Source organism: Pipistrellus hanaki (assembly GCF_964339955.1).
Source record: "Pipistrellus hanaki genome assembly, chromosome: 8".
NCBI classification, from domain to species: domain Eukaryota; kingdom Metazoa; phylum Chordata; class Mammalia; order Chiroptera; family Vespertilionidae; genus Pipistrellus; species Pipistrellus hanaki.
In genome coordinates this window covers 60,492,954-60,507,416 of record NC_140510.1, presented here as the reverse complement: position 1 = coordinate 60,507,416, position 14,463 = coordinate 60,492,954, and the positions used below count along the sequence as shown (strand labels likewise).

General features: G+C 41.0%; 1 protein-coding gene and 1 long non-coding RNA gene across 3 annotated transcripts in view; one reads left to right on the top strand and one right to left on the bottom strand.

The window, feature by feature from the left end:
• FBXO36 (F-box protein 36) overlaps positions 1–14,463 on the top strand; it is a 42,470-nt gene that overhangs the window by 12,708 nt on the left and 15,299 nt on the right. The window contains exon 2 of one of the 2 annotated variants that reach the window (XM_084891888.1): positions 12,806–12,917. The exons of the other annotated variant lie outside the window; for it this stretch is intronic. Within the exon in view, the coding sequence (XP_084748014.1) occupies positions 12,806–12,917 (112 nt within the window). The remainder of the gene's footprint in view (positions 1–12,805; positions 12,918–14,463) is intronic. 2 annotated transcript variants of the gene reach the window in all.
• On the bottom strand, positions 8,203–9,183 carry LOC311626473. The gene is made up of 2 exons (XR_014795689.1): positions 9,001–9,183; positions 8,203–8,600 (listed from the first exon to the last, which is right to left on the bottom strand). It is a non-coding gene; the product is annotated as an uncharacterized lncRNA (long non-coding RNA).

Here is a 14,463-nt window from a genome sequence, read left to right as displayed (position 1 = left end):
GATAGCATACTGGGATAAGTGTGCCCCCTAATCCAGTTACTGGAATCTTTATAAGAAGATAAAAATGTGAATACATACACAGGCCATGTGATGACCAATGGCCACTGTGATTTGAAGAACCCAATTCAAACCATTTAGATGTTGTAACTTTTAAGAATGGAACATTCCCTTTACCCCAAACTTACAGCGATGTAAACTACCAGCAGCCATCTTGTCTCTACCAGGGAGCTATAAGCTTGTCACCACCAGGGACAACCTGCCAACACAGAGGTAAAGAGAGATCATATCTGTTTGCTGCTTCTGGGGCCAACTGGGCCTATAGCTATGCATGCCAATAAGGTTCTTTTCTTTCACTCCAACCAGGCTGACAGGGTTTTCCATCACCTAAAACTGCAAGTCAGAGGGCCACCCTGATAGAATCAGCAGTGGCTGGGGTGTCAGGCCAGATGTCAAATGCAGAACAAAATGGGTTCAAAGAAAGTGAGGCCCAGTGAAGGGAGCTGTGGGTGATACAGTCAGTTTGAAATTCAACCTGCAATATAAATAAGGGTGTGAAAGACAAGGTTAAAAGTGTTTGAGTTCATAAATCATGGTAGCTAATGTTATAAGACAAAACAAGCAAACACAAACAGTAGCCTGGGAGTAGATAGGTGATGTATTCAAGAGCCATGGCTCATTGGCAACTTTGCTGGCTACCATGGCTATATGTTTAGACCTGTATAAACCGCTGATGTGACCATTCCCCAGATCTGCTTGTAAAGACTGCATGTGTGTTGAAAAAAGGCAGCTGCAGCTAGCCTGGCTGGCATGGCTCAGTGGTTTAGCATAGATCTATGAACCAGAGGGTCATGGTTCGATTCCTGATCAGGGCATGTGCCTGGGTTACAGCTCAGTCCATTCCCGAGGCAGCTAATCAATGATTCTCTATCATCATTAATGTTTCGATCTCGTTCTCCCTCTCCCTTCCTCATAGAAATCAATAAAAATAAGTTAGAAAAAAAAAAATAAGTCACCTAATACAAAAAATGTGTCCACTTAAATTAAAATGTTCCCACCTTTCTTAAAGACTGCCTGCCTCTCCCATATTCTCCACACTAGAAGAAACCAGTCATGTTTGAGGAATCAAAGAAAAACAAATATATAGTTCTCAAACAAAGAAGAATTCATGTAAATGTTCTAGGCAAGTTTACATGTCACATTAAAATATTTGCATTTATTTAACAGTTTCATTTATGACTTTACAGTTGTTTTATAGACATCTATTACAGTATCCAAACTAGATAGTATCACTTCTTTAAACATGAGGTTATTAAATGAGTTGTTTAAGGCAAAAAGAATTATTTTATTAGTACCTAAAACTCTAGACCATGTTAACTATCCTATATAATAAAGAGGTAATTGCAAATTGACCATCACTCCAATACACAAGATGGCTGCCCCCATATGGACACAAAATGGCCAGCAGGGGAGGGCAGTTAGGGATGACTGAGCTGGCAGAGGAGGGCAGTTGGGGGTGAGCAGGCCTGCAGGGGAGGCCAATTGAGGGGACCAGGCAGGCAGAGGAGGGAAGTTGGGGGTAACCAGGCCTATAGGGAAGGGCAAGAGTCTAGAATGACTCAACTAGTGCCACCAAGATAAGGAATGTAGGCAGAGGAAGAGGTAAGTTTGTGAGAGATGATGATGAAATCAACTTTTTGTCATTGAATTTAAGGTCCTGATAAATTACCCAGTTAGGTATGCATAGTCTGCTGGATAATTTACCAGGATTCAGGAGATCAGAAGTAAAAAATAAAGATTTTTACTAACTTGACCCGCTACCGCATCGCGGGACACCGACAGGGGGTAGGTGTCATTGTAACGCTTGTACTGCTCGGCGGCCGCCTGTAAAGCTATGAATAAGATTACCTGGAGACAACAGACATCAGCAAAGAACTGAGTTCTAACACTGAAGCATAAACAGGAACACTTGTGTCTCCATGTTTGCATCTTCTTTTTACTTTTGGGGGAGAAAAGTATATATCACTGGTATTACCGTGTTTCCCCGAAAATAAGACCTAGTGCATGGAAAGATAAGACATCCCCTGAAAATAAGACCTAGCGCAACTTTGGGAGAAAAAATTAATATAAGACACTGTCTTATTTTCGGGGAAACAGGGTAGTGGCATAAATGACACAGATTATTTGAGAATGGGTTAAATGTTTTTCCTTGTCAGTAATGAAAAGCATATGCAGTGGGAATAATCTGATGGAACAATGTATGATGTTAACAAGAGTGTAAATTAGTGCATCCTTCATAGAAACATTAATTGGCCCCTAATATTGATTTTCCTTTTTCTTTAGTGAAAGGTTACCTGACTTTTAGCTGAACATATATATGAGCATCCCAGGAAAAAAACAACAAAAAAAAACAAAACAAAAAAAACAACACACACACACAAAACAAACAAAAAAAAGACCTACATTTCTCAGTCTCCTTTGTAGCTAGGTGTAGCCACATGACCAAATTCTGTCCAATCCTGACCGTTATGCTTCCCAAAGACAGTTCAGCAACACCATCAAGTAATATGGTCATCCTTTACCCTGGCATCCCAAGTCAGGAATTTTACCCCAGGAGATAATTACACAAATGTGAAAAGACACATAAATAATATTCATCACAGGGGGCAATCAGGCTTTGTTTATTTAACCAAAAAGGAGGGTGGAGAAACAAAGTCCTTCAGTAGAATGCAGTTAGGTAAATTATGTATACCTCTGTATAAAGGAGCACTGTGAAGCTACCAAAACGATGATACTATATTTAGACATCACAGGAATAGATATCCATGACATAGAATGAAAGAAGAGATTACAAATGAGCATGTTTATTATCCCATTCATGTAAAACTAGAAAGCATTCAAACATATGTACAGACACACAAATCAATTTTTAATTATATAGAGAGACTGAGAAATGTTTGGAGAACATCTGTAAAAATACTCTTTAATGACTAAAAAATTTTAGAATTGGGGTAATTTTTTTGTTTTGTTTTTTCTCCCCAGGCTCTTTTATCATTATTTGAACTGTTTACTATCAGTTTACGTTGTTATTAAAAACTGTAGTCTTTCTGACATTTTAAATATTCTCTTTTAAAAATTAACATGATTAAGAAAGTAATGTGAAGAATATTGCCTGCTTACTGTTCAGGAAAAGGTGTGGCCATTGTTGTTGAAACACACTCAGGAAAACTGACTCACCTTTTAGTAGTAGTCCACAGTAGGTGGAGACATCCTACTTGGCAGATTTTTTAACTTTTTGTTTTGTTAATCCTAACGCAAGGATATTTTTTCCATTGATTTTTAAAGAGTGGAAGTGAGGTGGAGAGAGAAAGAGAGTGAAATAGTGATATGAGAGACATGTGGATTTGTTGCCTCCCACATGCACCTGGACCAAACCAGGTATTGAACCTGTAACCCAGGTATATACTCTTTACCAGGAATCTTCAGTCCATGGGCTGATGCAGTAACCACTGAACACCAGCCATAGCTAAACTTTTTTGAAAGGAAAAATAATTGGAACTGAAATGATCACCTTAGTGGGTGATATATTTCATTTTTTTCATTTTACTTTTATTGATCTGAGGAGTTGGTGTGGGGAAAGGAAATATAGTTTCGTGGGCTACCTTCCCCGCTGAATAAAATTCTCCAGATTCCCTGAAGCTCCGTGGGATGTGGGCCACTGGATGTGAAGAAGGGCTTCTGGGCTATCCTGTGCAAACAGAGACATGTTACAAGGCAAGGAATCTTTGGAGGGCTTCAGCCTTGGGAATCTGGGAATATTCTGGAAAGAAGATGAAGCCAGGGAAGGTATCAAATGCTGCAGAGAAGTATAGTGAAACAAAGCTGGGTGTGCTCTTAGGTATGAAAGGTCAGAGGATCCTGATAACATCTGCAAGATGGATTCAATAACATGATGAGTGTGAATAAATGAGGAAATAAAAGCAAGGAAAATTGATGATTTTTCCAAGAGACTTGTTTATAAAGAGAAAGAACAGAACAGGCTCAATTTGTGGGGAAAGCATGGTCAAAGAATTGTTATTGTTAGAAGGAGAGGCTTAAGCATGTTTAAAGCTACGAGGAGGAGCTAATGGAAAGGGAGAAGATGACAGAATCTTGGAAGGGCTACATGGGCATACTGAGTGAGCAGCAAAGCAGGTTACCAGCTCCTGTATCTCACCATCTGATCCGGAAGGGCTCAAATGACACCTGTCAGGACCACCCTACTTAAAATGGAACCCCACCCCCAACACACAACTCCCTGTCTTCTCTTCCTAGTTTATTTTTCTTCACATTTATGAGGTTCTAACACACTCTGAAATATATTTATTTGTTTTGTTTATTGTTCATCTTCTTCCCCATAGAATGTTATTTCTTTGGGGGCAGGGATTTGTCTGTTTATCTAAATTAGAACAATGCAATGCTCTGTGTGCTTCTGGAATGTAGAATGAATGAAATGCTATCACTTCTCAGTACATCAATCACACCCCCATCAAATGGAAGTAAACAACCCATCCAATGCCAAATATTATGATTTGTGGATTAGCAGCCTTTGGATTATAAACACCACTGCTCCCCTACATTATGGACATTGAAAAGTTAAAGCTTTTTGTCATTCCAGAAAGATAACATGTTCAACATGCATAGCAAATTTAGAGGCTTTGGGGTCACATAGACCTGAATCAAACCCACTGAGTAATGAATGAGTTAAGGCAAGTTTTTCTAAACTTCCTTGAGTCTTAATTTATTTCTCTGTAAATAAACAATGACAGGGTTGCTGTAAAGAATAAAGTCTAAAGCAGAGTGCCTGGTAGGCATTCAATAAGATCTGTTATTATTTTACCATTATCATTTTGGGAGCTGTATCAGTGTGTTACAGCTGCCATAACAAAAAGCCACAGCCAGGGGTGGGGGCAGGAGGGCTTAAACAATAGAAATTTATGTTCTCACAGTTTTGAAAATTAAAAGTCCATTAAGGTGGTGGCAGATTTGGTTTCTTCTCCTGAGGTCTCTCCTTGACTTGCAGATGGCCACCCTCTTGCTGTGTCCTTCCAGGGTCTTTCCTCTGTGCATGTGCATCTTCTAAGGACACCATATTGGATTAGGGCTCCACCTTTATGACTTCATTGAACCTTAATTATGTATTCAAAGGCCCTATATCCAAATATAGTCTCATCGTGGGTTAAGCTTCAGCGTAGAATTTGGGCATAGGGGGAACACAATTCAGTCCATAACAGAAGCTGAAGAAGGTTTTGAAAAAGTATATCCAATTTTGATATATTTAATAATTAAGAAACACTTAATTCCCAGCATCAAAAGTGCTTTACTGTTGTTCTTTTGACTAGCAAATAAGCTCTGAAAAGAGCATAGATATAACTATTTGGTAGCAGGTATTCATTTTACAAACAAGAAGAAAAGAAACCCTAAGAAAAAGGGAAACATACCTGAGAGAAGGCACAAACAAAACTATGATGTGGCACCTTACTGACTGGTAAGGCTCTTCCTGAGGCTGCATTTGAAGAGAGCAGTGATAGGGAATGGGTAAATAACCAGGAGGGATATTACCAGCTCCCACCAAGAAATTTGGGAGAAGTTTTTGAAGTATATTTTGTACTAGAGTGAAAGCACATACACCTTTTTGTTGTAAATAGTAATTTTATGAAGAAGCAGTTTACAGGATTAGAGGCAGATGTGCTCTGTGAAGTAAAAGCTTAGATGCTTGGGCCTTCCTACCTGCTTAGTCACTTTCTTGCCCATATCCAAGAAGGTTTTGGAGAGAGGGTTTTAGGTTGTTTGATTAATTTTTTTTGTTTATGGTTTTTTTCTGGGCATTGTTCAAAAAAGAAGCTCCACTTGTATCTGTATTCAGAGCTGCTTCTTTTTCTTCCTTTTTCCCTCCTTTATTCTTTCTTTTCTTTTTTTTAATATTATTGTTTATAGAGTACTTTGAATTTCTTTGAGATTTTTTAGTATGCTCATCTGGCAGACATAGTGTTTTGGGGTCAGGCCTCTGCAGAGCATGTGTTAGAACTGACTGTCATGGCCCTGTCTCCACTGACCTTCTGCACTTGGGAAGGGTCTCACCATCTGCAGACTTAGAACATTGTGAGTGTCATCACGTTCTTCAACTGGAGCTGCAAGAGTGGATCTGTGCTTCTTCCAAATCAATGAAGCTACATCTGTGTTCTTGACCTGTTATGTTATCAAATTCCAGTAATGACTATAGGAAAGGAAAACAAAGATGTATCTAGCACTCTGCTAAGCACGTTTCATTCCATTGTAATCATCCCAGAAGCGATGAGCATATGAGCAGGCAAGCAGAGATTATGAGACCTGCTCAAGGTCACCCTGCTAGGTCCCTGCAGGCCCAAAACACCTGCTTGGTTGCTCAGAAGCCACATTTGTGTCTTCACACTGTAGGAACACAGTGACATCCCATCCATTTATATGTGATATGCTAGTATGTTTTCTCCTTTTACTGCTATGTGACTTCCTCCCACTCCCTTAGTATTTATGTAGGATTTTGTCTTTATTTTCTTTTGAAAGAATTTTTAAAAATTTCACATTTTTTTATTCATGAACCTTTACTTCATCAGCAAATCTTGAACATACCCTTAGTCCATAATACTGTATATAGTATTCATTATTTGTTCTAAATCTAACATTTAATTTTGCAAAACATACTTTTGTTTTTGAAATTTCTACTTAATATAAAATTACTTATGTTGATCAGGTCTCTCAAAATATTTTTATTTAATTTTATTATTTTTTTAAAAATTAAATATAGTTGGCATACAGTGTTCTTTTGGAAAGATTTTTATCGCCAGAATATATAGTTTTCTTATTCTCCTTCCTTGGTGCAAAATCTTACGCAAATTTGTCTTTCAGGAAACCTGCCTAATGTGGGATTGTTTCTGAGGTAGTAGCCAAAACTTTATCTTATCTAATAAAAGAGTAGTATGGTAATTGACCATCACTCTGCAATGCCCACGGCCAATCAGAGGGAATATGCAAATTAGTGGGCCAAAGATGGCCACCATGGAGCCAGCCAGAGTGGGCGGGAGGCTTGGGTCACCCCTGGCGATGGAAGAAGTCAAGCTTCCCACCCGCCTGGTCAGTTGCCGAATGAGGGGCCTAGCCAGCAGGAGGCTTGGGTCGCCCCCAGCAATGGAGGAATCTTGGCTTCCTCATCACTGGGGGTGTGGCCAACCTGAAAACAGCCATCAGCCCCTCTCCCAGGCTGGTCACACACACCCCCAACCCCAGTGGAGACCCTCACTCATTGGGGGCATGGCTGGCCTGCAAACTGCCCCAGCCCCTTGCCCAGGCCAGCACCATCCCCAATGGGGACCCCCACCCCAATGGGGGCATGGCCGGCCTGCAAACCACCACAGGCCCCCTCACTCCCCCCCCCCCCAAGGGAACCCCCACTCTGATCCAGGATACACTTCAGGGCAAATTAGCTGGCCCCCATCTGTACACCAGGCCTCTATCTATACTAATAAAAGGGTAATATGCTAATTAGACTGGGAAACCTTCCAGAAGACCTTCTGGACGTTCTTCTGGACAAAGCCATGTGGTGGGACTGAGGCAGAGGCAGTTAGGGGCCAAGAGGGGAGGGAAGTTGTGGGTGATCAGGCCAGGATGGGATGGCAGTTGTGGATGATCAGCCTGGGGGGGCGGGAGGGCCATTGGGAGTGATCAGGCCAGCCCTCAGGGGAGGGGGGTATTGGGAGTGAGCAGGCTAGCAGGGGAGCAATTAGGTGTCAATCAGGCTGGCAGGCGGGAGCAGTTAGGGGACAATCAGGCAGGCAGGCAGTTGAGCCATTAGGAGCCATCAGGTTTAGGCCTGATCCCCCAAGGGGTACCAGATTGGAGAGGTGCAGGCCAGGTTGAGGGACCATCTCCCCCCACCTCACGTGCACGAATTTCATGCACTGGGCCTCTATTATACATATATATGAATTAAAATAAGCTAATACCATAATAGCACTCAATTGACAAATATTTGGAAGATACATCTGAACTAATCTTCCTTCAGGGTACATATCCTGTGAGACAGTAGCATGGATTGCCAAGCTGATGCCCCTTCTCCCTGCATATTTAAACATTTCTTATCTTTTGATTAGTGGTGTGTGTATTTTTGAGTTTTTAAGCAAATGATTACTCATGTTATTCTATGTTATTTTATTTTATTTTTTACAAATTATTTTGTTGGGTGCAGAGTATTCCAGCATCTAAATGTGCTATAATTACTTAACTAGTCCCAACTATTGGACTTTTAGTTTGGTTCTGATTTGTCATTACCATAATTAACCTATGACAAACATTCTTACGTAAAAACATTGTACACATCTCTGATAAATTCCTTAGGATAAACTCTTACAAGTAGTCTGGATAAAAGGGTATGGATGACCTTAAAATTTTTGATTTGCCAAATGAACTCACATTCCTCTCAGAAACTATTAAGGGCCCCCATTTTCATTCTCTTCACCAATAATGAGTTTTGCCACTTCAAAAAAAAAAAAAATCTTTACCAATCTTAAACAATAAGTGGTAGAAAACACCTGTCTCTCTATATCTGTCTCTTGGTTCATCAGTTTATAAAGATCTTTATCATCCACCGATGTGTGAGGTCATGTGGTGTTTCTCTTTCGTTGATTGGCTTATTTCACTCAGCATGAGGCAGACTGTCAAATTACAGTGGGGAGGGTAGGGATATCAGGGGGAGATAATAGATCAACCGAAGGACTTGTATAAATGCATATAAGTACAACCAATGGACATAAAACTATGGGGAGGGAGGGGATGTGTGGGAGTGAGGGAGGGGGGCAATAAAAAAAAAATCAAGAAAATATGTAAAAAAATAAATAAATAAATAAATAAATAAATAAATTTTAAAAATAAATAAATAAATAAATAAATCTGCAATAAAAAAAAAAAAAAAAAAAAAAAAAAAGAAAACACCTGTCTCCTACATTGTTCTGATAAGTAAGTACAGTATGGGGAAGGTAATCAAGTCTTGACAAGGCTAAGTTCTGATTCTGAATATGAGGTTTCTGTGGCCTTCTCTAGAGTTAGAATATGAAGGTTATATACAAAGAAAGCTTCTTGCCTCAGAACAGACTCTGCATTTGTGAATCATCAGTGAGAGGCTTGGATTCTGGTTCTAGCCAGTCAGGTTTCCTCCGGCTAGTTCTGTATTCTCACAGTTTACCTTAAATACCTCAGAGGAGCCAGCAGGATGCTTATCTATGTGGGTAAATCAGCTTGAATCTGTGCTTCGGGATTCCACCTCCAGAGGCCATAATGTGGGCACTTTAGATATGGCCTTCTAAGTAAAACAGTACCAGAGGAAATTAATTAGTATAAGGACTGTCAGAAATAATTTTTTCAATGATGAGATGAATGGGTGTGAGATATGAAGCTGACAAGTAAGATTATACAAGTAAGAAATCCTTTTATTGAGCAACATAAGTGAGTTTGATAACTTAATGTTTCTGGAGTAGCGCTCTAAAACTCCATTTGTTCCCTACTCCTCCACTTAATCAGGCATTTAGTTGCTTGATCTGGCTAGTAGGGTTATGTTATTACTTAGTTTCCCGGTGAACAAAATTTGTGCACATTAAAAGGGGATTAATTAGAGGAAATGATTTAATATTGCTATTTGCTCTTTCTCTGTAATAGAAGTGTCGGAAATGAAAGAAAATTAGTAAAATGTATATGAAAACCTTCCTCCTGTCAGAGTCTGGGGTACACCACGAGACCCAGAGTCAAGTCCCTGTCCATTCACATGCACCTCAAAATTGCTTAAGACCCAGACCCCCCTTTCCTTCCCACATTGGGCTAGATCCAGACCTGGCCAGTCCCACCCTTGTCAAGCCCTGCCGGGTATGGGGGTGCATCCTTAGGTCCCCTGGCCTGTGCTGGGGCGGGGGCTCGGCCTGAGGTCCCCTAGCCCAGTACCAGGATAGGAAGCGCACTGCCAGGCAGGGGGTGTGGCCTCAGATCCCTGGCCTGGCACTGGGGGGGTGAGGGGGTGTGCAGCCTGAGGTCCCCAGCCTGATTCCAGGGAGGGGGGCGCAACCTGAGGTCCCCTGTCAAGCCCTATAAGAGCATAGCCTCGGGTCCCTGCTGATTGTTCGTTATAGCTCCTTATGGGAACTTGGTCTCAACTGTGGGTGCAGCCATCTTTGTGATTAGCATATTCCCTCTTTATTAGATAGGATAATACAGGTGCACTTGCCCCAGAGAGAAACTTTCCTGGGAAGGTTCCCACAGAGTGCAAAATAAGATAGCAAGGGGGGACACTTGAGCTTCCGGAAACATGTTTTGGACTCTAATGGTGCCTGCCTGGTGATAAATATCTTTCCTATGGCAGAATTCAACCCCCAGACTTGCTTTCATTGTAACATAACACCTGGGATTAATGTTGTGGGGAAGAAGACCTATCATTTCTAACTTCACTTCTGAAACTTTTTGCTCATCTCTGTGTGTTGCAGAAGAAATAAATTATTTGACTTCCCAATTAGTTCTAAAAGTTCTAGATGATGTGGTAAAAGAACATAGCATTTGATTCAGGTTGCCTGGCATCATCAATCAGTAAAAAGGAAATGTTATTTATAATATTTAATATTAACTTTAATGATGCTTAATAGAAAGTGAACGAAAAGGAAATTAAAGTGCAGAGAGAATAAATAAGTTTGAGAGACCTTTCTTACTCCAAAATTCACGTTCTTTCTACTGTAATACCCCTCTAATATAAAGTGAATTGTGTCCTCCAAAAATTTCTAGGTTGAAGCCCTAACCCGCAATGCAACTGTATTTGGGGATAGAACCTTTGAATAGATTATTAAGGTTCAATGAAGTCTTAAGGTGGAGCTCTAATCCAATATGAATGGTGTCCTTATAAGAAGAGACACCAGGTTTGCGCATGCACAGAGGGCAGGCCTTGGGAGGACACAGCAAGAGGGTGGTTGGCTATCTGCAAGCCAAGGAAAGAGGCCTCAGGAGAAGAAATCAAACCTGCCACCACTTTGATGTTGGACTTCTAACTTCCAGAACTATGAGAACATAAATTTCTGTTGTTTAAGTCCCCAACTCTGTGATATTATGTAATGGCAGTTCTATCGACTGGTACACCCTTACCTTTATGAGATGGGGCAGAAAGATGCTTAAGAGGGCAATTGTGCTGAGGTTTCTGCTCAGGAAAATCAAAAGTGGCAGACTAAGAGATTTTCTGAAAAGAATCAGCCACCACAATTTTGTGAGATTATGGAGTTTTGTTACTTACACATTTTTTTCATCGTTTTAGTAACTAGAACTAAATCTAAATGAAAATCACCCTTTAATTCATTCAGCAAGTATTTGTTGAGGACCTACTTTCTATCAGGCAAGGTACTAAGTAAGATGGTATCAAAGGTGTCTACCCTTGGGAGAGTTCAGTTATCATTCAGACCTCAGGGAAGCGGAGGGCCTAGGAGGGGAAAAGGGCCCAGGCTAATAGGCCAGAGGGAGACAGCCCCAGGAGAGGAAAGCTAGAGAGCCTGGGCCTAAAAGCAAGGGAATGAGGAGAAAGTAAGAGGTTGGGGTAGTTCAAAGCCTGGGGGACAGTGGTAGAAAACTAGTAGAGATCAAGGTGGTGGCGTAAGAGGGTTCACTAAGGACCAGGGAGGACCCCTAGGGATGCTGGGTGAGTGGGGATGGGGAAGAGGAAACTGTAAATAAAAAGAGGTCCATGCCAAGGCTGGTGTGACTCAGTGATTGAACATTGACCTATGAACCAGAAGCTCACAATTCGATTCCCAGCCAGGGCACATGCTGATCCACAGTAGGGAACGCGCAGGAGGCAACCAGTCAGTGATTCTCTCTCATCATTGATGTCTCTATATCTCTCCCCTCCCTTCCTCTCTGAAATCAATTAAAAAAAATTTTTTTTTTTAAGAGGCCCTGTAGCAAGTTTTCACCTGCTTAACAGTTTTGCCTGAAGCCAAGCAATTTATCTGTATTGTCTCCTGAATCATCTTCCCTGGTAGCCCTAGAGCAGAAATAGTTTGACTTGTTGCTCAAGTTGATGGAAGTTTTGTCATCTTAATTAACTACCCTTTTCCATTACAGGTTAGAAAATGTGAGGTAAGTTGGAAAAGTTCAAGGGGCTTCTCAATAAGCTTGGTAGTTGGCACTGCCATGAAGTCAACATAGAGCTTCAGTGTAGTCCATAACCATGAAAATGAAGTTTGCTTCAGATAAATCAAAATGCTTATAGAAGTCAAATGGACTATCAGCAGATCCATTACCAAGAAATGACCTGTGCAATGACCCTTTCATGCATCAAACAATGCATAGTGGTGCTTTCCTGGCCCTGTTCCTGTAACTGTCCCTCTCTAGGGGAACAGTATTCCCTCACCTGGTCTGTCCTGCAGACAGGAAGGGAGGCAGAGGGAGGAGTAATAACTTTGGAATTGGCTCCCCAGGTTAGAGAATCTGTGCTCTCAGAGACCTTTAAGAAACATTTAGCTCTGGGTGATTTTAACATTGATTGACTTGATAGATTTTTAAGATTTCCTCCAGCACTTTGACTCTGTGACTCTGATGACTAGGAATATGTTCACTGATGCACAGACCTCACTTCTCATTTCATGTGATGCCATATTGCCAAGTTATAGCTCATGTTGGACCCAGGCTTTTGTGCCCACCAGAGTGATTATTACCAGACCATAGCTGTTGGTATTTACATCAGTTTTAATTCAGATCACCTTCTATTCAATCACAGGTCATCTTTAGATGGTGGAAGATTTCTCTAAGGAGTGGGTATCAATCATCAACAAAACCTGGAGAAGTAAAAGAATCTTATGAAGAGTTCCTAGAGAATTCACATCTTCAGAGTAAGGAAGGGAGCATGCTATGCACTTATTGCTGTTAAGCTCCCTTTAGTGATTAGTTTGGTAGAGAAGGATCAAAGACATCATTTGAAATATCGATGTCATTCTGTACTTAATACAGTAGATATAGTAGAACATTGGATTCTTACAGCAAGTATTTATAAAATTCATTATTATCTTAAAAAGAACCATGTTGGGGAAAGACTGTCCATGTTTAATGACTAAAAATCAGTTCAGGCCATCCTTCCTTATTTAATATAGAGCAGTGTTTCCCAAACTTCTCTCATGATGAGAATCACCTGGTGGAGTTGTTAAAACACAGATTCCTGAATCCCAACTAAGAAGTGCTAAACTAGAATTTTTGGGAACATATAGGTAAAATTGTATACTTAACTAGTGCTCTAAGACAGATGTTATATACAGAGCACTAAGTTAGGTGTGCAATTTTACCTATATCTTCCCAAAAATTCTAGTTTAGCACTTCTTAGTTGGGATTCATGAATCTGTGTTTTAACAACTCCACCAGGTGATTCTCATCATGAGAGAAGTTTGGGAAACACTGATATAGAGGTATGTGGTTACAAAATAAATTAGGAAACACTTTTCTTTTTCAAGTTTAGATCCATTTTATTTTCTAAGCCCTGTAGTACCTAATCCAGAACTCGATGTTTAGTGGTGTTGAATATTCATCAGCAGACCATGTGATTTTCAGACTGACTTCCACAAAACCCAGAGAAGGGGGTTGGGCGGGAAAGATTGGAGGTAATTGTCTTCTAAGTGGAGGCTTAAAGGCAGAGTCCTCACCTGGTCTCTTGTTTGCCTTGGGCACCTCCAACACCCCTACCTGGGGAGAGGATGACACCAGGTTCAGGATAACCACCTGTGGGTTTCCTGATTCTGAAGGAATGGGCAATAAAATGGGAATTTAAGGGTCAGACTGAATCCTGACACCCCCCAAAACAAACAAACAAACCCTCCTTTCTGGAGAGGAAAGTGGAGGGATTCAGTCAAGGAGTATACCCACACTGGCTTTTAAAACGGCAGTTTGGAGCGTGGCTCATTTCAGGGCTACCTGGGGCCTTTCTCCAGGAGTGGGGCTGAGATACCAAACTAAATTGGCCTGGTGAGTTCAAAAGCTTCTGTCTCTCACTTTTTAGACCTACAGCATCCCAGCGGAGGGGAGACCTCCAAACCACACTACTATCTATCCCCCTCCTCCCCTTGGTTCTCAGGGAACCCCTCAGATGGAGGCAGCATCCTTGATCCTGCTCTGTACCACAGTGCAGAAGGAAGGGTGTACTGTGGCACAGAGCAGGATCAGGGGTGCTGCCTCCATCCAGCATGGTGTGTAATCATTGGTTGCTGCTGCTGTTAAGAAAATAATGTTGAAGGTGTGAATTTGCATATCATCTCTTTATTATATAGGTTTCCATCACCATCTTTTGTCATCGTTCCAAGATCTCCCACTAAATTGTTTCTCATCCGAAGTAATTCTGCTTAAATCCTACACATTGGTGACATGTCTAGAAATCTGGGTTAGTCTTGGTGG